Source organism: Aptenodytes patagonicus, chromosome 10 (genome assembly GCF_965638725.1).
Source record: "Aptenodytes patagonicus chromosome 10, bAptPat1.pri.cur, whole genome shotgun sequence".
Lineage (NCBI taxonomy): Eukaryota > Metazoa > Chordata > Aves > Sphenisciformes > Spheniscidae > Aptenodytes > Aptenodytes patagonicus.
In genome coordinates this window covers 6,307,586-6,331,437 of record NC_134958.1, presented here as the reverse complement: position 1 = coordinate 6,331,437, position 23,852 = coordinate 6,307,586, and the positions used below count along the sequence as shown (strand labels likewise).

The following is a 23,852-nucleotide window of genomic DNA, read 5'->3' as shown; positions in this document are numbered from 1 at the left end:
AGGATTTTAAGGCATTAAATGCCCAGTTTGTTGGTATTTTGGCCTTGGTCTTGCTGGGAAAATCTAAGCAACCAGGCATGGAAAGGCCGTGCTCCTGGCTCGTACGGCCAGGAGCACCGCAAGGGTTAACCGGTGGGAAGCGGAGGCGGGTACAGAGGAGTCCTGATGGGACCAGATTCCCAGAGCACCAGGAGGAAAGTCAGCAAACCCCACCAAGCTCTCTATTTATGGATCCCCGCTCCTCTGCATGGCCTCTTTCTTCCTCCTCTTTGCTTCCCTCTACTCCCTGCCCCGAGTTGCAAGGCACAGGACCCCGTCCCATCCCTGATCCCCCTCCATGCTATCATTTGCATTTTCACCAGCCTTGATTAATGCCAGAGCCTGTTTATAGAGTTACAATCTCCAAATTAGGTTGCCGAAGGCATCCCGGGCCAGCCTTGGAAAAATCTCGGTGGCTGAAAGGAGCCATAACTAAGCCTCAAGCAGACGTCTTTATTCAGCTGTAATTGACGTTTAACAGACGTCTGTAACTTCGTCTGGACTTATAAAAAAACCCGAAAAAAAGTTCTCCCCTCTCTTTATGTTCCCCCCTTTTATCCAGCAGTCAAAAGTGTAAGAGCCCACCACACCGGCCCCACTCGGTCAGTGTGCAGCAGGGGCCGTGACAATAGTGGGGCTGAGACAAAGCCGCAGCCCACGCTGCACACACTGGCGCCTTGTATGTCTATTTACCTCCTAGAGTGGTTTATGCTAATTTATTGGCGAGCAGCGACCACTTCTGCATACTGATGTGCCGCCACTTCTTTCTGAGCAGGGGCCCTCGTCTGCAGGGAGGCCCGTGGGGGGATCCCCTTCCCCACTGCTGGCACCCCAGAAAAGGATGCTTCAATGCTCGAGGCTCCCCATGTGCCCCCCAACCCATCCAAGCTGCTGGTTTGATCGCATGATGGCTCTTTATTTCGGTCCCCTTTGGACACAGGGTGCTGATACTGTCCCTTTGCACAGGGAAGTTCCAGGCGCTGGAACCAAACCGAAGAAAACCAAACCCATAGCCATAGGATAGAGCTAAGGGCGCAGAAAGAAACGCTATAGATAGCTGTGGAGACAGCCGGATTTTCATATAAATATATCTCCGCTGCGTTCTGCTGACATGTGTGAGTATGGGAGGGTGCTCACAAGTCAGGAAGACACTAGAAATCAGGATAAAATTATTTTCTTCTTTCCTGAGTGCTTACATTGTGTACTATTCTTTGCTGCACAATGGTTTATTTCAGCACTGGGACATGAATTCTCAGATCAGGTTTTACTGACTAGTCCTTGAAGGCAAATTTTCTTTTCTTCCTCAAGAAGATGTGGTGCCTCCCAGCCCCTGGCCGGGGAAGAGCCCCTGTGCTCTCCCGCAGATGATCAGACCATCAGGAGGACAGTCAGGTCTCTCTCTGCAGACCACATCCTTCCCAGAGGAGGGTTTTATAGAGCATTTTCAAGGTAGAGACTACCCAGAGTTAAAGAGTAAATTGGTTTTAGTGGTTCAGGATTCCCCAGAGAAAAGTGAAGTTGAACGGGGAGCTGCTGCTCTCACCCACAAAGCACCTTCCACCTACCTGCCAAGCACAAGCCAAGGCGAAGCCAAGGCGAAGCCAAGGCTTGGAGGCAAAGCCAGGAGAAACAACCGAGGCAAAAGGAATAAAGTCAAGAGCAATTCATTTTGACGCTGGGGACTTGCTGTTTGTAGCACAGGGAGATCCTAGAAACCTGGTCAGTGCCATGATGATGTGAAGGCTGGGGACAGTCAAACATAGGCCTTCACGTCCATGGCGTAAACATTGGGTCATTGTATTGCAAACGATAAAGTGAATGAGTAGGGCAGTTTATCCAAGAGGAACAGAGGCCATTTGCAGGTTTAACCAAGCAGTGGGCCAGGAAGCTTTAAGATGTATGTCAAAAGTCCTTCGGCCTCCCCAGGAGCAGATGAAGGGTGTGCTCCAGCCCCCCAGCTCTCCCATTGCTCCTCCGCACAGGTGATTCCTGGCTGCAGAGCAAGGCAGGAGACCTGCCTGTGCAGCGGAGGATATGTCTCACGGCTAGCAGAGCCACCCAAAAGAGTGAGAAATCTGTCCTGAAATACCATACGAGTGGTAAGGTCCCAAAGCTGGGAGCTTGCCCCGGCCGGGGCAGCCAACAGCCAGAAAAAAAGGGCGACAGAGAGTTAGTTGGGTGGGTGGGACTGCAAGAGATGTCTTGGAGGTCAGCAGACCTCACCTGTACTTTGCTGGCTCGAGCCTAGAGAGATTTGAACATGACCTTGAGAAGCTGCTGGCTGGGAGGGATTTACCTAGGGCGGGTGCCCACTGCCGAGCATGGCAAGCAGCCCGTGCAGCCGCTGCTATCCACGGCAAGCACAAACTGATAGAGCACCTGCACCGTAACACCACCTTCCCCAGAACGCCAAACAGAGGTAATTCCCAGGAAGACTGGAGAAAGTCATCATGCCTCTGGTGAGACTTAGGACAACCTCAGGGCACTGGGAATCCTGTCCCGCTGCCCATGGCACTGGAGGTGGCTGTGGCATCGGCACTGGCACTGCCCCTTCAGCCACCGAGGGATCCCCCACAAACTGGAAGAGAGCTCAGCTTGCCAGAGAAGCCAGTTTTTCAGCTGCTTTGTGCTGCTAAAGCTACAGAAAGGAGCTGTATTACAGCCACAGATCCGTCCTTTTGTGTTTCTAACCCCAAGGCTCAGGGTTTCTTTCCTTTTTGTGCTGCTCAAAGCAGCAGTAACTTTTGCAGCCCCTCTGGCATCCTTCCCTGGGGCTTTTTGCACCAGCTGGGCACAGGGCATGGCCGGGGCGGGGGGGGGAGCAGCTTGTGGTGCTGTGCCAGAGTGATTCCCCTTTCCCGTGGAAAGGGAAACAGCCTCCCCGCGGGTCTCTTCCACAGTCCTGCATGTCAGTGCAATGAGGTCTGGTCACCTCTGCCTGTCTTGAGATCAAGGGCTCACAGGAGTCTGAGGTCAAGAAAGTCTTCCCAGGCCGAGGTAGGGACAAGGGGGTTTCTGAAGGCTTCCTACAGCAGTGGAGAAGGAGGATTTCCCACGTAGGACTGAGCACAAAGAGCCTGAGCTGCCGTGCATTGGTAATACCCAGAGGTGCCTTCGCTCGGGGCTGACGAGGGAGGTTTGGCAGTGGCACTAGTCACTGGAGGGTTACATGCACGAAAGAGAGCCTCCTTCCTCCCCCCCCCCAGCACCCTGCCTGCGAGGGAGGGCAGGCAGGGCTCTGGGAAGGTGCCAGCCCAGGGCCTGGCAGCCTGCAGCTCTGCTTGCACCACTGCCTTGCAGGAGAGGAGGGAGATGTGAGCACCATGTCTTAGGCGAGGGCACCTCATGCTGGCAGCTCCAGAAATAGCCTGGAAAGCCTTTGTTTTAGTGATTTCCCTTCTTTATCGCAGGGCGGTTGGCCCTGGCTGGGGCTGGCGGCAGGGAGAGGGTGCTCTGGAGCAGTGTGTGGCTGCGGGGACCAAAAAACTGGCCCAAGCCTGGAGATCATCCTCCCGTTTCCTCTGCCACATGTCCCCTGCAAGCCCAAGTCCAGGTCCACCCCAGCATGAAGCCAAGTCAGGCTTTTCTTTAGCTACCAGCACCGAGCATCCTCCAAGGCCATGTCCCCAAGGTCCTGCTGCACCCCAACCCACCAGGACACAGGGGCTGTGGGTATGGGGGGTGCTGCCGTTCTGCAGCCTGGCTGGGGACACTCCCACGCGTGGCAGCAAACCCCAGACATTTAGGGCTGAGGCCCCGACCCCAACGCCCCAACCCACCCTCCAAAGGCTTCTGCATCTTCCCTTTCCTCCCAGGGCGAGCCGCCTCGGCAGGGGCATCCCTGGGCCTCACCGGCGAGCTGTTATCTGCCAGTCAAAGGCGGGTGAGAAAAGAAACATCCCCCCCAAAAAACCAAGATGTCTGGTGTGAATCTCCTGATCCTGCTAACCCGAGGGCTCTGCTGGAGCCGGCCGCGTGCAAGCAGTGGCCCCGGGTCTCGCTTAGCAACAGGGCACGGAGCAGCCTGCGGCTGGCGGGAGAAAAAAGGGTCTTTTCTTGTCGGTGAAAGATTCATCGTTGGGCTGAAAGTGGCCCCTCCCCTCTTTCAAATACTTGTCAGCGGGGAGAATACAGCTTAGATACTGGGCTGATCAGATCATGGCTAATCTGTTATTCCTGGCCGCGAAAACTGCCGGAAGACTTTCAAACAACTTCACTGGGAGCGTGTGCGGCGGGAGGGAGCAGGCGGGAGACACCGAGCAACCGGCAGCCCCGTGCCGGCATCCCCAGGGCATCTCCTGCTTGTGGGGTGCGTGGGGCGGGCAGCACTGCTCCCCCACCTCATGCTGGCATGGGCTGGTGGCATCTTCTGTGCTATGGGCAGGGGCGGCGGAGGGGAAGGGGTCTGTGCTGAGCGGTGGGAACGGAGGAGATGGGCCGGCCAAAGTGTCACCTGCAGTGAGAACTGGGCCCTCCTGGTTGCGTGGCTTTTTCTCCCAAACCAGGTGGTTTGGAGATGCTTGTCGCTGTGGAAGGACATTCCCCACCCATGTCTGGGAGCCTCGGCGCTGCAGAGAGTACCAATGAAAAGGTGGCCAGCTCGGAGAAAGGTGCTTTCGTGGTTACTCCCTTCCTCCGGGCTGAGATGTTTGCAAGGGAAAAAATAGACCAGACAATTCATACTCAGTGGTTTGCAGGAGTTTCATTTGGTGGCCCAGATTCTGCTCTCCTGTACACGGGGGGTATGTCAAAGAGATGCTGTTAGCAGGAGAGGTAGGAGTACACTCAAAAATACCTCCTACAAGCCCTGCTATGCCCAGGGCCAGCATGGGTGGCCAGCCCAGGGGATGATGGCAGTGCTCCCTTATGGCCAGGAGCCCGCTTCTCCCTATAAAACCAGGGTAGATGGAGCTGCTTTACCCATTGCCACTGCACACACGGGTAAGACCTGATCCCCAGACCTGGCACACGTTGCTCTGCCTCTCCCCAAACGCACGCCTGTGCATCTCGCCCAGGCACCTCGCCCTGTTCCCTAGCTCTCTTGCTGCCACTGCCTTGCCCTGCTGCATGCCGCTGCCGGCCTGGCTTTAGCCCTAAATCTACCTCTTCTGGGCTCAGTACTAACCATGGTTATGGTGCAGGATCTGCTGTGGAGATGGACCCTTGGTGGGACAGCTCTGCCTGTGATGGAAAGGAAAACTACCCCGAAGTGGCCCAAACTGATGGGAGCCGTGGGAGGGGGATGGATGCCCAGCGAGCCTGGGGACTGGCTCACACCCCGGCAGGCTCCTCTTAGCCAGGAATAATTAATTACCTTCTCGAGGATCTTAGCTTCAACCCTTCCCTGCTCATGCTCCAGCCCAGGAGAGGAGGGAGGGAGAAGACGGCAGCGAAGAGGGTAGAGAATTAATTGGACATTGTGTTGGGAATCGCCTCCTGGTCGCTGTCAATCTTGGGAGTGAACAGCCTCTTGTCTCACTCAATAGGAACTTTATATGCTCCTTTAATCCTTCAGTCCGTATTGTCAGAGCTTCCCCCCTCCTCCTGTCTCTCCTTCCCACCGCAGGACTTTTGATGACCCCAGCTGTCTGAGGCAATACAAAGAAGCCCCTTAACTAACACCCTGTGATCTATACAGGCAATAAAGAGTTCCCCTTGACAAGGATTTGTGGGCAGAATATATGCAAATGCTGGGAGGTGCGCGGGTGGGGAGGTGTGCCGAAAAAGCCGCTGCGCGGCGGGGCACGGCTCGCAGCCCTGGGGATGCGTTGGCCCAAGCAGGAGTATGGTGCAGGTGAGGGATGGCCGGAGAAAACCAGGGCTGGCCGGGGCTGGCTGGGCATTGCACACCCCACCATGGGCTAGAGCAAACAGGAGAGCCCTGTTCATCTGGGCTGCAAGGCCAAGGCATCCATGGGCACATAAATGGGGGGCTCCCGGCCCGTGCCCCCCTGTGCTTTGCTCCTCGAGGGCCAGCTCCCGAAGTCAGGAGGCCATGCTCCTTCCCACATTAGCACATGAATGGGGTTAGGGGTGGGGGGGAGGCGGGAAGGGGGGCAAGCCCCCACTGTCCACTCAAGCAAACAATTTGGCTAGCAAATTGACATAATTACAAGGGACAGAGAGAAAAGAAAGGCGAGCCCCCTCCCCTGCGCTCCGGAGGGCCCGACCCCTGCCGAGTTACTTAGACCCTTTGTGCGACTCAATGCTAGGTACTGATGAGGGGACGTATGCCCTTTTCAAGGGCCTTAAGCGACCGGCTGCCCTAATCTGATTACAATTTACAGCGCTCCTTCAGAAGGGGCTGGAGCGGCGCTCACGCAGGCGTGGACACGCCGGGTCCCACATGCAGGCGCTTGCACCAGCGCAAAGGTAGACGGACGTGCACGGCAAAGGTAGACGGATGTGCACAGTGACGCAGCGGCCGGCAGGCTGGCACGCGTGTGTGAGGGCATGCCGACACCGCCGGCAACGTGGGCAACGTGGTTTTCAGTGTGCCGGTTGCACGTGGTCAAGAAGGCTGAAGGCACGTGCGTGGGGACAGAGGGCTTTGTACGCATGGGCACACCGCCAGCGGGAGATCTGCTGTGGCCAGCGCCTTGGGCGTGCAATGAGCCCGTTTCAGCCCAAATCTGGGGCTTGCACCATGTACCTGCACCCATGCACACCAACACACACATGGGCAGAGATATAAGCACGTGACCCCCCTTCTCCCGGGCAGGCCTGCAGACGGGGACCCTCTGTAGAGGCATGGAGGTCCCCACCAGGAGTGGGGGACAGCAGAGGCGAGCAAAGGCCTTCCCCCAAAATCTCTGCAGCAGCTCACAGGAGCAGGAGTACAAGCAAAAGCCCACCACCTGCCTATTAAAAGCAGGATTAAATGATGCTGTTCCCCCCCCCCCCCGCCCCCTTCCCACTCTCTCTAACATCATCCCCCTGGGGAAACCACCACCTTTACATGAGATTTTCCTTTTTTTTTTTTAACCTCTTTTCTGCTCCGTGCCCCATAGATCCCAGGGGATTAGCAGCCAGGCTGGGCCTTCCAGCCTCCTTGAAGGCGGGTTGTTTCAGCCAGCCCCCCCATGGGAACCTGCCCCGGGACAACTTTGGTCAATGCCTCTGGTGCTTCCCAGCCAATTTGTACCACCTAATCCCCATGGGTATCGACAGCCCCTTTCTCACACGTCCTCCCGCCTGCCGGAGCAGCCCAATCCTCTGGTCTCTGTGCTCCCCCGTTGAGAAGCCCTCTGTCCACCGCTGGGGCCACGACCGCACTTCAAATGCACCAGCCCGACCCTGGCATTGTTTGCCAGGGAATTAAAACTGCAAGGCCAGCCCCAGTGAGTGATTTAGGTACTGAGACCAGACTGAGCCCCGCAAGAACATGCGCTTTGCTGCCCAGCAGCCTGGGCAATTTAGGTGTCTTCCCATGAGGAGGAGGCAGAACCTGGAGGGACAGGGAGCGGGGTCGTGGCTCCTTCTGCCGGCATGTGCACACAGGGTAGGACCATCTCCCGGCACTCACAGACCTGCCCCACCAGAGATGCGGGCTGGCCACCTCGCTAAAGCAACGAGGGTTGCTCAGTCTTTGCAGTTACTGATCCCCGCGGCCCCTTGCACGCTGCTGGGAGGAAAGACCAGAGGCCATGGGGGCTGGACACAGTATCCCCACGGTGGGACACTGCCTCCCTGGGGCTGGCACAGCTGGATGCTGGCTTGTCCGAGATGTGGCCAGAGGCTCAAATGGGGTGGGACAGAAGGGCACTGGTCCGGTGAGGCAGTAGGAAATGCAGTGCCCAAGAGGTCTGCTTCTGCTTTCAGGTGGTTTTGAAGACTTGGGGCAAAAAGTTTTGGACTCCACTTTTGAAATGAGATTGTCTACAGTGCCTATCAGTAAATGACCCCGTGATGGTTTCTGATGGGCTCTGTGGACGAAGATGTGAACAGAAAATGGCTGTTACATCCTTTCCCCAGTGCAAAGAGGCTGGGAGGAGATCTCCTTCCTTCAGCAGATCCCAGCACACAGACATCAGGAATTGCACCCCATTTTCCCATCCCTGCCCTGGGGAAAGGGTGCAGCTCAACGTACGCTCAGCCTCTGCAGGGATCATTCTCTGGAGACCATTTCTAACCCCTGTCAGACATCTCCTTTGCCATCATAAAAGAACATACAGTATACCACCAGCTGGCAAGAGGGCTAGGGCTCCTGACAGCCCAGCTACAATATTTCTGAATTTCCCCTTAGCCAACAAGCCCCTTCACTGCATCCAATGCCACTGCTGTGCTCGAGACCTTGCCTATGGAGGATTTTAGGCCTTTTCTTATTTTGTTACTCTTCTTTTTTCAGCGGTGAGGTTGTCTCAGGACAACAGAGGCAACGCCGGTTCGGAAGAGAGCATCTCCTGCGCCTGGTTGTCCCCGTCCCCGTGCCATGGCGGGGGAACACAGTGTTTCGGCGCCTCCTCCTCTGTCACAATGTTTTTCAGCTCCACCAAGCAAAGTGTCCAATTAGAGCAGAGCCTCTTGCTTCCATCTTTGCCGACATTTAATTAACATGCTGCTGCTGGCAGCCGCTGACAAATTCCAGAAACATGTTGTAAAGGGTTTTTGTCTTTACCCAGCATGGAAAATGAGGGTGTCATGTCCCAAGGGGATGTGAATAGCTACTTTTGACTCCCCCCCTCAGGTGTGAGAATTACAGCTAGACGCGGTGAAGACACCTATCAGCCCTCCTACCTCCTTTCCCCCCCCCCCCTTTTCGTCTCCCGCTCCTCATATCATATCATCCTGGAAAACATGCAGGTTTTAGGCCTGATTTTCATTCCTGTCTCCTCCAACTCTGGCTGAAGCCTGATGGTCCGGTTAAGAGCCGGGGGCTTTGCTCTGGCTTTGGGGTCTTCCCATCAGGATAGCACTGGTAAGTGGAAGGAGTGGTCTGATGACACTGGAAGAAATGGCTGAAACCAAAGAAGAGGAAAGGGTCTTGCCAGCCTGCACTGTACATGCAAACAACGCTCCCAAGGTGCTGATGGAGACCTCAGTAGAGCAGTTGAGAAGGTGATGGTGGAGGCATGTAAAAGTGTAGCCAGACTCAAAGCTGGCCCTTACCCAGGCCTTGGATGGTAGCATGAGCACGAGGACAGCCGCTGCACCCCAGCACCCCCCCCCCTCCCCCGCAAAAAGCACCAGCCCGGCCTGTGCTTCCCACACAGGCTCAGCCCCTGCCGTGGAAAGTCTGGCTGCTGCCTCCAGCTGCTGTATTTTAAGGTGCCAGGTCCTAAGCCAGCGTCTCCACAGCCTGTCCTATCCCTGCATTGCCATCGCTCGTGCATCCACTTCGGCCCCCGGGCACCGTGAGTGTCCCAGCGCCTCCGCTTTACCCCCAGCAGCCAAGAGCTCTCCCAGTAGCTGCCCTGTGTTGCTGGCGTGAGAGACGGGGTCTGGGCGACATCCCATCCTGCTCCACTACTCACACAAGGGAGCACAGGCCTGGAAAGAAGAACACGTTTTTATTTTATTCACAACAGCTCGTTACAAAAGCGGGAGAGAAGGGCCAGGCTGGGTGCCTCGTCGTCATGGGGAGAAAATGAGCCTTTCGCCCCCCCCAGGAGTGGGGCCCAGGGTTCTGTGGCGGGGGAAGAGGCGGTGGGGGCAGCCCCGCAGGCGGGAAGATGGCGGGCCGCCCCCCTGAGGAGGCAGCGCCCTGGGCGGGGGGCGGCGGAGGGCTGTGGGCGGCTCAGGGCGAGGCGGGCTTGTCGGGGTTGTGCATGTGGTACACGTCGCTCTCCTCGTCCTCCGGCACCTGCGGCGCGGCAGAGCCCCCTCAGCGCCGCGCCACGGCGGCCCCTCACGCCGCGGGGCGACAGCGCCATCTTGTGCCTCCCGCCCCACTCCGCCCCGCTCCCGCCGCCGACCTCGACCCCACACCCCGCCTCAGCGCCTCGGCCCGCGGCCGGGCCAGCCCGCTCGCCCCCCGCCTCACCTCCCAGTAAATGTCGTCCTCAAAGCAGTTCTCGGCGGCGGCGTCGCCCCAGACGGGCAGCTTCAGGATGGCCCCTGGAAGCAGCCGGGCAGGGCAGTGGGCAGGGGGCCATAACGCAGGCAGGGTGCGGATGGCCGGAGTCCACCCGTCCCGGCAGCAAAGGGGGCAAACGCAGCCCTGGGATGGTGCTTGGTGCCAATCCCCCCTTTTCTCCAAACCCATTTGAGCTTGCTCCCCCCTTGGCTGCCTGGTTTCCCCTGCTCCTGTGGGCTTTGGGGTGGTCCCGCTGCAGGGCGTCCAAATGTGAGCAAGCCAGGGGCTGCAACCCTTGCAACGCAAGCAGGAAGGACGCATCCAGCCACAGGCAGGAGTACGTGGACACCTCCATTTCAGCCACAGGCTGGACTCAACCCACCCCTCTCCGTGCTCCCCTCCTGCTTACCCACAAGGGCCCCGCCGGCGAAAGCCATCAGCAGAGACACCACAATGCCAGCCGCCTGGAACCCTCCTTGGACACTGGGTGTCCGTGTCTGGTACGTGCCAGTGAAGTCAAACGCCTTGATAAACCTGCCAAGGGCAGAAACGGTGAGGATTGCTCCTGGCAGGAGATCCTCCCTGGCTCTGGAGAAGCTCTGTTGCCCTGCTCCCCCGGGGACTCCTCACTATCCCCATCCCTCTTCTGCAATGGACCAGGAGAGTGTTGCAATGACACAAAACGCTGCTCACTTCTTTCTCCTCTGGTCCCTGGCAAAGCTTTACCTAGGAGGAGCCCAAAATATAAACATTTCTTTTGTATTTCAGACCTTCAGCCTTACCTGACGCCCCAAAACAATGCAGGGATGGAGGGAGGAGCACTTCCCCGCCCACTGTGCCCCGGAATAATGCCAAGGAGCGGGGTTATGGCTCACTTTTTGAGGCCACCAGAAGTCAGCTGCAAGAGATGAGTCTCTTACACTTCAGTAAGCCCGACACAGTCAGTGCACCCCATGTTTTTGAGGGGCAAAGGGGCAACTCTGGGCAATTAACGAGGGCTGTTAATTGCTCCTTGCTCCCAGCCCAAGGAGCCCCAGGTAAAATCTATTCTCAGGGAAGATTTTTCAAGCTGTCTTACCCTTCCTTTCCATATACATCCTCCGTGGCTGCAGCTGCAGTGATGGCCCCCACAATGCCCCCAATAAGGCCTGGCATGGCGTGGAGGTTGTGGATGCCACATGTGTCCTGGATGTGCAACCTGGACTCCAAAAAAGGCTGAGGGGAGGGGAGGTAGAGAGAGATCAGGGACGTGAGCACAGCCCTGGAAAGGATTAGTTCCTTCCATGGAGAACCGGGATAAGCAGAGAAGGAAGAGTGATACTGTGTCCCATTTAAGAGCTAAGGGCCTGTAGACAAAGCTGTGAGCCAAGCTCAAGATAAAATAACAACGTCTCCTCCAAACACTCTCCTGTTGGGAGACTGAACCTTCCTGAACGTTTTGGGGCAGTAAACGGAATCAGAAGTGCATCTACGTGAGGGATGGTGGAAAGCAGGAACCCTCAAAGGGAAGTGAATCCATTCCTGGTCTCCTTAGCAGGACCAGGGCTGCAGACCCCTAAAGCAGCACTCACCGTGAGGTAGACATACCCCACTGTGGACACGATGCCACAGATGAACCCAACAATGAGGGAGCCATACGGAGTCAGCATCATCTCCGCGCTGGTGCCCACGGCCACGCCACCTGCCAGCGTTGCGTTCTGGATGTGGACCTGCAGAAGTAACCGCCCTGTCTTGGCATCTCGGGGAGATTGCAATTGCTCAGGGATGGTGCAAATGGTAAAGCGAGAGAATCAGCTCTGAAAATGCTTCCAGAGGAAATATCAGGGCCCATTTTCCTGCTTGTTGGTGAAAAACAAGAGGAGAAGAACAGGCAGCCTCTGTCTGTAGCACAGGCACACATAGACTCCCACTCCCTGTACCACACACGTTCTTTGCATCCACAAATCTGGGTGGGGAGTTGTGATGAGATGGAAATTGTCTCACCCATGTGTCACGCAAGCTCTGCTGTCACAGAGACATGTCACCCACACACATAACACGTACAAGTCAGCCCCCCGATTGCTCACGAGCTGCCACGCAGGCCCTGCTCGGCTTGCTGGAGAGCGTTGCCAAACACGGCTCTGCAACATGCCCATCAGTAGCTCTCTGGGCAGAGCAAGTCCAGTCCCCGCTGTGACTTAGGTCCACCACGTCCATCACCCTGCACCTCAAGCACTGCAGGACTCACTTTCCACCTGCTTATTCAATAAAGCCTCTGGGTTTCTGCCTGGATGCTGGTTGCACCATCATGCCCTGAAACCCAATTGTTTCCTGGACCCTCAGTCAACCTCATTATAAGCCCCCTGGGCAGCGCAGGGCTCTCTGCTCCCAGCTTACCATGTCAAGCTTGCCTTTCTTCTGCAGCATGCTGGAGAAGGCCACTGTGGTGAGGACACAAGCAGCCAGCGAGCAGTACGTGTTAATGGCAGCCCGGTGCTGGGCATCCCCATGCTCAGAAATTGCCGAGTTAAAACTGGGCCAGTACATCCATAGATACAGGGTACCTGGTGGGATGGGGAGGAGGGGATGAAGAAGAGAAAGGGAAAAGAGAGAATACAGGGATTGAAAAAACCTCTAAACAAGATCTTTCTGCAGAGGGGGAAGTTAAATCCCGTAGTCCTGCTGCCCCAGAGCTGCACCCCCTGTAATGGGACCAGTGTCAGGAGGGGCTGGCAGAGAGGGGGAACCAAAATGCGTCCTTGTCTTCCCAGGCACCATCTCAGCCCAGCCATTGATGAAGGGAGCTGAGTAACTCTGAGAGGTGGAAGACTGGGATACAGAGCTTCTCGGCCCCAGATCCTGGTTTCAGTTTGGTTCTCCCAGAGACACAGGAGGGACCAGCCCTCTGCAGCTGAGCGGTCCGCATTTACCAGTGCCCCTGAGGCAGGAGCTGACTCACCGATCATAGCGAAGAGGTCGGAGTGGTACACGGAACCCTGCTTGTCCTTACTCTGCTCCAGGTTGGGTCTGTACAGGATGCGTGTCACTGTGAGGCCAAAGTAGGCTCCGAAGGTGTGAATGGTCATGGAGCCACCCGCATCCTTAACCTGCAGCCATGGGAAAACAGAGGTTCGCTTCTGCAGTCACCACTTGTTTTGGAGCTGAGGTCTGGTTTGCATCATGCCCCGCTTGTCTGCCCACCCATCCTTCCAGCCTGCACTCAGTCATGTGAAAAGGGGGACAAAAATGCTCTGGTCCTGCTATCTATCCCGCTCACTTGGTCCCGTGTGTGGCCACAGCATTCCTCTTAGCTTCCCCTTGGAAGGCATCGAAGCAGAGGGGAGTTTCCTAATGGCAAGCAGGTTACAGCGATAGCCAGGTTGGCTCCCATGTGCACTCAGGTCTTCTGGGAGCTTATTTGCTTCCCAGCCCTCCAAGCCCTCTCTCGGAGGGCAGGAACCCTGCCTCTGTCAGCAGACATCTGCTGACGTCCTCTTTGTCGCTCGATTTCCTTCTACAGCGCCCATATTTCAGCAGGGAAAACCGATGAAAGGGAAATCTCAGGCATGAAGAGAATGACTGGCCCTTTGTGCTAAGACCCCGTCTGCCTCAGGAGCTGCAGTGAAGGGACCCAGTGCTCTTGAATTGCCAGGCTTGTGTGTAAAACTCCGGGGGATCTCCCTTCTCAGGGAAGTACCCCTCACTGAACCCCTCTTTTCTATTATGTCTGCTTTTTCTGCCTGAATTCTTGCATTTCAAATCTTATGAAGGCAGTGGCTTGGTGGAGCCATAGCAGAAGGAGACAATTTGCAGAGACGCAGAGAGGAAGGAGCAGAACTAAGCGGGTGCTGCCTAAAGCCTTACATGAAGCAGGTTGAGGAGGATGTACTCGTTCACTGCGAAGAGCGTGACTTGAAACAGTGTCATGACGAGGAGCTGTATGGGGCTGGTTTTGCCCAGGATGGCCCCAAAGGCAATGCACACAGAGCCCACACAGAAATCAGCATTGATCAGGCTGGAAAAGGGGAAGGAAAACTGTGGTTTAATGAGGAAATTCTCTTCTGTAACTCACCCTCACCCACCCCCAGCTCCAGAGATCCCACCTGAAGACAAATAGGTGATTAGGAACCAGCCTTGGATTTCCCACTGACCTTCCTCCCATTCTGACATACTGTCCAGGAAAGGTGCTTTCCCCCAAGTTATTTAAATAATGTGGATTATGTATGTTCTCAGCACTGGATTCCATGGTACTTGGCTTGGGACTAAGGGGTGATGCTCATCTCACATTTCCCTTTGAGCAGTACCACCATAATGACAAGTACCTTTGGACTCAAAGGTGGAAAGTGAGTGGAGGTACGTGGAGGGAAGACAACATTTGAGAGGCTTGTTTGCATGTAACAGAGGGACAGGTGCTGCCAGCTGCTTGGCTCCTGTCCCAGCTCTTCCACCGGCCAGTCAAGAGGTGGCATCCCAGAGCCCATCTCCTCCTTACTTCTCCACTCCAACGAGGATCTTCCCGCTCTTGAAAGAGTGGAACCAGCCTTGCATCAGGAGAGCCCACTGGATCCCAAAGGCAGCAAGGAGGAAATTGAAACCCACGGCTCCGAATCCATAACGCTTGAGGAATGTCATGAGGAAGCCAAAGCCCACAAAGATCATCACGTGGACGTCCTGGAAAGCTGTGCAGAGGGAAGGGACCGTCAGCTCTGCGGCAAAGGCAGGGCTGCGAGTGCCATTTGAAGTCGGCAGTGAAAGGAAACCACATCAGTGGCAATAGGGGGGAAATTCAAGAGAAAATGTGTGTTTGTCCCATGTCCCCACATTTCTAAGTCTGAAAATGGCTCAGCTTTTGGAAACTGGCTTTTGGTTAAAAGGCTTGGTCTTGAAAGTAAAAAATGTTTCTTAAAAGCTGTGTGCAAGAGAAGACTGGAGACTAATGGAGTGTACAAAGGAAAACATTTTTCTATTCAGATTGGTTTTTCCCCTTTTGTAAAAAACTCAGAAAATGTCATGTAAAATGAACAGTGAAGTTTTGTTAAAAACACATGAATGGTCATTTTGGGTAGGTCCATCCAATGCAGGGTCCTGGTGATGGCTCAGAGCAAGAAGAGTACAAGAACAAAGGAAGTTTACAAATACATTTTTAAATGCCACTGAATCAGTGGCAAAATACCCTTGAGACCAGGATCCCACCTTGTGAGATTTTAAGTGCTTAAACCAGAGAGACCCAGTTCTTCCCACAAATGCTCGGACCTGCTAACTCGAGCCCCTCAGATGTCCTTCCCCGGGGGAAACCAAACCTGCATGAGCCTCTTGAAAGAACTTCTCGGTGCAGTAAACCTGCTGTACTTTTTAATGCTGCACATTTCTATCAGATAAGCATCGCTTTGCAATTAAGTGAGCTGAAACGCTGCATACTTACAAACAGAACCATGCAAACCCTCACACTGGAGGCCACTCTGCCCATGAAAAGAGCAGGAGATCCAAGGCTGGGTTCCCCCTCCGGGAGTCTCCCACCAGCAAACCCACGCTGTAGAACAGGTAAACACAGCATCGACAGAGCTACGCCGGCAAGTTCTGCATTATGCGGCGCACAAACCCTTATAGCCACTATAACCAGCAATGTCTGTGCACCTCAGAGAAGGCATAAGCTCAGGGCAAAGGAAATTCAGTGATTGAGAATCTGCTCTACCCTGAACCTGTGCTGAACTCCAGCAGCCTCAGATCTGCTCCCGCAGGGACAGTGGGGTTGTATCTGCTGCTTCCACTAAGGGCTGGGTGAGGATTTGGGTGAGGTGTAGCTCTGCAGAAGCCTTGGCTTTTGTCCTTTGGTGCTTTACAAGATCTTGCGACTTGTGCCCACAAGTGAGCCGGCAGTGTGCCCAGGCGGCCAAGAAGGCCAATGGCATCCTGGCCTGTATCAGAAATAGTGTGGCCAGCAGGAGCAGGGAAGTGATCGTGCCCCTGTACTCGGCACTGGTGAGGCCGCACCTCGAATACTGTGTTCAGTTTTGGGCCCCTCACTACAAGAAGGACGTCGAGGTGCTGGAGCGTGTCCAGAGAAGGGCAACGAGGCTGGTGAGGGGTCTGGAGAACAAGTCCTATGAGGAGCGGCTGAGGGAACTGGGGTTGTTCAGCCTGGAGAAAAGGAGGCTGAGGGGAGACCTCATCGCTCTCTACAACTCCCTGAAAGGAGGTTGTAGCGAGGTGGGGGTCGGTCTCTTCTCCCAAGTAACTAGCGATAGGATGAGAGGAAATGGCCTCAAGTTGTGCCAGGGAAAGTTTAGATTGGATGTGAGGAAAAATTTCTTTACTGAAAGAGTGGTGAAACATTGGAACAGGCTGCCCAGGGAAGTGGTGGAGTCCCCATCCCTGGAAGTATTTAGAAGACGTGTAGATGAGGCGCTTAGGGACATGGTTTAGTGGGCATGGTGGTGTTGGGTTGACGGTTGGACTCGATGATCTTGGAGGTCTTTTCCAACCTTAATGATTCTATGATTCTATGATTCTATTCTATGACTTGTATAAGGACGAGCATTTGGACAGGCTCCAGCAACGTAGTGCCATATTGCAGAGACAGGTTAATCTGCTTGGTTTTAAAAATGCCCCCTATGCCTATGAAATCACTCATAAAGAAAGGAAGGAGACAAGATCTGCAGCTGGCACTGTTCAGCTTCAAATGCACTTCTCCGCATGTCCTAAGAACCAGTCTTCCTAACTCTGGTTTTACCATACAATCCCACAGACTTTCCCTCTGCAGCTGCATTTATTCTCCCCACCTCTATTCTCCAGTGTAAGCAGCACAATACACAGCTAGAATTATCTGCTGCCATTTGCATTATATATTCCCACTTCATCCTAAAAGCAGAAATACACAGGTCAGAGTTAAAGCTGCGGACTGTGTGCCCTCTGAAAACAGAGGATACCCACCGTGCGTTAGACCCTGCACAAAGCCAGAGGAAGAGCGGGTCTTTCTTCAAACTGCACCCAGTCTAAAGCCTTTTTCTAACCCTTGCATTTATTTTCCCTGGGGAAGAATAACATTGGCATCACTCAGAGGCAGCCCAAGCGCTGCCATGCCCTAAAGGTTTTGTGACCCTGCTTTTGCGGGAGGACAATTGCCGTCACTATCGAGAGGAAATGTTTGGGCTTTGGGAATGCTACTTGTGCCAAAGAACCTCATTTCTTTTCCCTAGAGAGCAGAGGAGTCACCCATTAGGGAATATCAATGTGCAATTCAAAATGAGAAGGAATTGTCACACTGACTGGACCTGGCAATGGGCACCACTGACACAAGCCCACATAGGCTTCCCTCTGCCTGCCTTCCCAATCATCTCTGGGCTCGGAGGACCTGTCAGTTTGCCACTCTTATCCCACTGCCATTGCAGACAGGTCCTATGGACAGCAGCGGTCGCAGACACATTGATACAAATGATCCTCGGGTGTTCAACCATCGCACTGTCTTCTGAGCAGCGCTGGATGGACACAGGGATCAAAATGCCAGGGCTCGGTCGCCTTGCCTTGTTTGTCCATCTTTGCAGAGAGAGAATATTTCTGATTAGATAATGGAAAAAAGCCACCTGTGCTTTTGGGCACGTGAGCCCTTCCTCAGGTCTGAAACAGAAAAGTAACGCAAAGCTAAACTGAGCTAAGCAGTTGGTCTTAGGTTGATTTAGTTGTGTGAACCCATGCAGCCTTTTGAGGGGGAATATTTGGCACTGTGGAGCAGGGGTGGGATATGAGGACAGAAGAGATGTCACGTCCTTAGCTCCTATGCGCTCTTTCTTGGACCCCTGATGTCCTCCCAGCACATCAGTGACAAGAGCAGCCCTTGGGCACTGCTGCTGCTTCACGCTGACCTGCGCGGGCATAGTCCCAAGGGCAGATCTCGAGGGAGAGCCCGGGGCAGCCACGGCCATAGACTAACTCGGAGGCTGGCTGAGCAGTGGGTTTCTGTAAGCAAATCCTTTTCTGAACTAGCTAATCCTCAGCAGCTACAGGTTTCTATAGCTCCTTTGATTTAGCAGGTGTTTTTAATGGAAATGTTCTAAATAGATGCATGACTCAGGCCTGTTGCTTCCTTGGAAACAATTGCCTACAGAAGCAGCCTGTTCTGAACGGCTCACAAAGATGACCAGCCCTGGAGACCAAAGCCAGCCAAAGGCACCGCCTGGCCAGAAGGGCTTTAACCACCTGAATAATCCCCGTGGCAATATGATGCAGCGACCCAAGAGCCCTGGGAAGCTGGCAGGTTGGGAGGACTCCAGCATCGAAATGCCAGTAGCTAAAGGGTAATTTACTAGTGAGGGGGAGGACGTAGGAAGGGGAAGAAGATGTCACAGGATCTCGACAGCCGTTCCTCCGTATGCACAGAAAAGCTTGCTCTGATCCAGAGCTGAGGGAGGGGGTAGCAAGCCGAAACTTGCAGGGTGCTGGGAACACGTCAGCCCTATTCCTGGAAAAAAGACGTCACGTACTGGTGTCACGGTACCTTGCTGACAAAGCCCCAAGAGCGCTGGAGGGCCATGAGGCTTTTCTCTTGCTCTTGGTGTGCCCCAAACCAGCCTCAAGGCAAGAGCCTGACTTTCCAGCAATCGGTGGAGACATCGCCTCTGACAGGCTGTGCCATGGGATGGGATATGATGGGTTGGGATGGGATGGGGACCAGCCAGCACCAGGACTAGGCTTCCCAAATACTCACATGGGTATCGGAAGTAGAAATCGTTCTCTATGTCGCTGGTCAAGTTCATCTCTCGCTTCTCTTCCTCCCAGTGCGCGTCAGCTTCGGGGCCGAAGCGCACGAAGACCCCGAAAAGGACGATCATGGCCACCTCCCAGAGGAGGCATACGAGCGGGAGCCGCCAGCGCATGTACGTGTTCTTCGTCATCCCCTGGTGCCTCGGCCGCTCCATCCACAGGGATCCCTGGGGGCCCGGCAGACCGTGTGAGCCTGCGTCCCCCGCGCCTGGCCAAGGCGGGCGACATATATAGGTCGGAGAGGCTGAGGTGGGGCCCAGGGAGGTGCCTGCGGCAGGATCATGTTTCAGAGCACGGGAGCTTCGGCAGGCTTGCTCCTCTCGCCCTCCTTCCTCCCTGGGAGGAGGGACAGGTCTCGGCACCTTTTCTCCGAGCAGCTCGAGCACCTCTGAGCCCTGCCTCCCTGGGGACGAGTAGACGTGGAGGTCAGTGCAAGTGGGGAGTGGAGCCCGGGCGTCCTGCCCCCTGCTCTGCCTGGCCCCACACCCCTTCGCTTCCCCTTGCAGGAGCACCCTAACCACCACTGCCCCCAGCGCCCTCCCTCCCTGCACTGGGTGCTCCCCTCACCACCTACTCCTGGCTCTGCAAGCACCCTTCCCCACCTAGCACTGAGGGTGAAGGCAGGGTGCCCCTCACTCCAGCTCTCAGCTGTCCCTGCCCATCTCGCGGGGCACAGCAGCAGCCCCAGGAGACTCTTTGCCTCGGGGTGAGACTGTCCTGCTCCTTGCTTTGCAGCGTGCATCTGGACAGTTGACCATACCGTGTGAGCCAGGGTGGAGGTGAGTGGGGACAGGCTTGCCACCCTGTGCAGGGCAACTCCCAGAGCCTCTTGGGCAACACCAAACTGTCACCGGGGCCCATTTCCTCCTGGGAGCCTCTGTCCTGGGTGCAGAGATGGGGGGACACAGCCCTGCTGCAGTGGGGGTCTGCCTGGGGCTGCTCACCCCCTCCTCAGAGCAGCTGTCTCTCTCTGACCAAGGGCAAATGGGGCTGAGCCCAGGGGCCATGCTCCCTTCTGATGACCAGGAGAAACTGAGCTGTGGGGCCTCCCCACATCCCTGCCAAGGCAGCCTGAGTCACTGGGCGCGGGTCCCGCTGTGGGGCAGTCAGGAGGAAGAGGAAGATACATGCTTCAAACCAAATGCCAAGATCCCGCATGCATGCACAGACATGCGACGGCCCTGCCAAGGCTGCCATATATCTATAAGGATGTAGAAGTGACACGTCCCATCACTTCCCGGAGTGATTCACCCAGCGCATCCTCCCATCAGGACAAGCCGGGCTGGGGCTGCATGAACCAGGGCAGTACTCTGGGATGGTGCTGGAGATGGGGCTGGAGACCTCAGAGCTGCCGCCTAAACATCCCCTCCTCTGGTATGGGGCTTCCTTTAATTAATAAACATAAACACAATGCTCCTTTCTTCCCGTGGTTTTGAACCATGTGCTCTTTCCCCAAAGGGCTGTGTGAGACCTCTAAGCGGATCCCAGCTCCTTCCTCTGCCTGCAGATCCCCGAGATGCCTGTCAGTCTTCAAGAGATGAAAGACTGCAGCCCAGGCAAGCTGCCCAAATTTGCTGATGGCATCTAATCGTGGCCCGCAGGCTGAGCAAGCAGCGCTGATTTCTGTGTTGATTAGGCAATAATTTGAGTTTATTATTTTTTTCTTGTTTGCTTTCTTCTCAAAATGACAGATGGCAGAAAAATGATGTGGATGGTCTTGAAGAGACTGACGGCCACACAAAATCATTCTCCATTTGGGCCCCGTGCAGGCAGCAGGGCAGAGGCAGCTTTGGGAAGAGCCATGGAGATGCAGCTCAGGAGCACTTCTGTATGGCAGAGGAACCAGCTAGCGATCCAGACACACCAGGGAGGGTCAGCTGGGAGTAAGACAGCAAGTGAACCCAGACAGCAAGTGAACGCCGGACCATGGGAGAGCATCAGGGTGCAGGCTCCTTCCCGCAGCCCCCGGGGGAGCACTGGGAGGTCGGGGCCGCAAACCAGTGCTGTGCTTGGCAAGGGGCCAGACCAGCACCCCTCCCCTCCTGTGCACGCTGGGGCTGAGGAAAAGGGAACCCCATCTGCCTAGCCCTTTACCCTGCATGAGCAGAGCTTCAGCCGGCTTTGGCTGGACTGGGGTCACTTGTTTGGGAACACCTAAAGCAAATGGATGTTGTTGTCCTGAGGACGGGCGCTCCCTCGAGCACTGCTGCTCAGGGTCCACCCACTAAGTTTTTGGGTCTCCCATTACACATAGTTTCTGCAGGGCGGTCTCAGCTGTACGCACCAGGAAAGAAGAGATCTCCAGCTAGAAAGAAGCTGAAATCCCTAAACAATACCCGAGCCCTAATCGCTGGAAGCACTGTTGATAGTTGCATGTTCTCCTGCCTGCTACGTGGCAGGACCAGTCTTCAGCCCTACCCTAGAGCAGCTCTTAGACACCTTGAGAAAGGCAACACAGAGGCACAGAGGAGCATTTTATAACACAAGGGAACCTGCTAAGGCCTGGTACCGTAGCCACCAGCAGTTATGCTCTGTGGTTACCCTTTAGCAGAAGAAACCAAACTGCAGAGCTTTTCTAATCCATGGTCTCACTGGAATGGCAGCTTCCCCAGAAAAGCAGCTTGCAAAGCCCTTGCACAGCCCGGGAGGCAGCAGCTCTCTCCCACCCGCTGTCCCCGGCCCCTCTCCCCTGCGTCTGGAGGCTGAGGACAAAGGCTAATAGCTTTTCTGCTGGCCCGATAGTCTCACCTTGCTGCACTGCCTTGCACTGCCCCTCCTTATCGACCTGCAGATCAGCACTTTGCCACTGCAGTCCCATCAGGGCTGGCATGCTCTGCTGGCTGCCCACGCCGTGAGAGCCCATTAAAGGACCAGCTTCTCTCCAGGCTCCTTTGCAGGGCCAGGGTAACGCTGGAAAGGCTGACGGGGCCGTGCCAGCACACGTGCCTGCAGTGATGCAGGCAGAGTGCTTCCTACGGTGGGTTAGACCAAATCCTTTGCGTCCATCCTACAAGGTACCTAACTGTGTGGCAGAATGCATGGGGCAGGCTTCACCATGCCCCAGTCACAAATATCAAGCTGCTTAAAAGCCCTGTTGGAAGCTCCACGCCGGTGTGAGCCAGCGCAGTGCCTGCTGGAGGCAACGCTTGCCTGCTCCACCACTGAATTTGGCCCATCACGTCCAGTGCCCGTAAGAGCGGCAAGGTTTGCAAAAAAAAACCAGTGGGATGACGCTGGGGGAAGAGGGGCAGGAACGTTTGTCCTTCTGCTCTGGAGACGTGGGACTAGGGCTGGCAGCGGTCAGGTCTCAGTTGCCTTGGGAAGGCTCTGGGTGAGGGTTGTACTGTACTGGTCCCAGCTGGGTCTCTCCCAGTTTCTCAATTTTACGAGCACTAAAAATACTTGAGAGATGTAAAAACAAAATCTAAAGCGCCCAGAAATCCCTCCCTCTTGCCTGGAGGCCTCGGCGCAGCTTGGTCCTGGAGAGGAGGGAATGGCGGCTCCTTGGGTCACTGTGAACTGTCTCGGCAGATCTTATCGCAGCCAACGCTGGGCCAAGGTGCTGTGCCGGCTCCGAGAGGTGACCGCAAAGCCAAGCACCCCGGGGGTCTAGAGGTGCCCAGGGGAGGGCAGAGCTGGAAGCACCATCTCCACCGTCTGCAGCATTGCGGGCGCTGGCCTGACAGTCCCTGCCTGCTTACCCTCGCCTTTCCCTCCTTTATCTCCTGGCAGCTCCAAGGATTCACTGGAGTGAGGAGAACCGTGCAAAACCAGGCAATACCAGAACTTCTCCAGGGGAGGGACGTGAGGCTGGGCTAGCCCACATGCAGCAGGCAGCGATCCTTGCTCCTGGCTGGATTTACCCTGGAGCTCATGCTGGCTTGCCTAGGTCACTGGCGAGCAGAAGGGAGGCAGATCAAATTCTCTTCCATTACAACAGAGAACCGAGGAATTTGCCTCCCCAGGAGGCACCAGTGACCTCCCATGTCACGCTACACCCAAGCCAAAGCCACCTCTGAGGACCTTGACGCCCAAGAAGCACAGCCAACGCCCCCAGCCTGCCCCCTTCCCTTCCTGCAGCTCCCTCCCTTCTCAGACGACTGCCTGGAGATCCACCAAGGAGCCCTTTGCCCAGCTTGACTCGCTCTCCAGAAGTAGAGGGCAAAGCAGCAGCAGCCACTAACGGTAGCCTTTGGGCACGTGGGGTGGAGGGGGCACTGGAGGATGATGGTATGGGGAGGCTCAGAAGCCTTCATACAGCACAAGTGAGTCTCTGGGCATTGCTCAGCATCAGAGGTGACTTGTTGCTTGTGCAAGTCCTTGAGGAGTGTCCTGAAAGCACAGCATCTGAGTCAATCCAAAACAAAACCTTTTTTGGCTGGCTCAGCAGAATGGCAAACAAACTTTCCACCGGGGCGGGACAGAGTGGTGGTATGGTGGGAGATCAAACAGTTAATTTAGGTCTGGGTTTTCTCAGCCCTTTTTTCAGCCCTCACCGTTAAATATCACTCGGAGAGAAATGTTGGGAAAAGGTCAAAATAAAGCAAGATTTCTTTAAGTTAAAAAGAACCCTATCTGGATCAAAGTGCCAACCAAACGTGAGTGCAATTTTCAAATGATTTTTCTTGTGCCTTCTCCTTCTTCCCAAGAAACCACATTTATTGGCAAGTAAATGATTGTCCAGAGAGAAGCCAAGGGCTCTGTTTGAGAGAGAAGTCAGCGTCCTTGGGGAGCAGGCAGAGAGGGCGAACATCTCCACGAGCAGCGCAAGCGTGGGACAGCGCAAGAAGCAGAGGCGTGAGCGGCTGCGGCTGTCACGCTGGGAAACACGCAGGTCACCGGGGCTCAGCCAACATCTCTGACGGCTTTCCCGAGAGCTGGATGGGCTTCAAGAGCAAATATGCTGGAATGGGCAGGAAAGGAGCAGGGGCTTGAGCAGCCGGCAGCAATTCCCGTGTCGGGAGCTGCCAGGCTTTGCTGGGAAACTCCTCCGTGCCCCGAGTTTTTTTCTGGTCCCAGGTGGACCGTGATAAGGCAGGTTTTGGTCACACTCTGCTAAGTG

At 55.4% G+C, this 23,852-nt stretch overlaps 1 protein-coding gene across 1 annotated transcript; it reads right to left on the bottom strand.

Annotated features, from left to right (window-relative positions):
- Window positions 1-9,529: 9,529 nt before the first annotated feature.
- On the bottom strand, window positions 9,530-19,182 carry RHCG (Rh family C glycoprotein). The gene is made up of 10 exons (XM_076347932.1): window positions 18,735-19,182; window positions 14,526-14,712; window positions 13,898-14,048; window positions 12,993-13,140; window positions 12,431-12,597; window positions 11,626-11,763; window positions 11,133-11,269; window positions 10,464-10,588; window positions 10,022-10,095; window positions 9,530-9,841 (listed from the first exon to the last, which is right to left on the bottom strand). Exons 1-10 carry the CDS (start codon window positions 18,943-18,945, stop codon window positions 9,776-9,778), a joined length of 1,404 nt encoding a protein of 467 aa, XP_076204047.1. The 5' UTR covers window positions 18,946-19,182; the 3' UTR covers window positions 9,530-9,775.
- Between the last annotated feature and the right edge of the window lie 4,670 nt (window positions 19,183-23,852).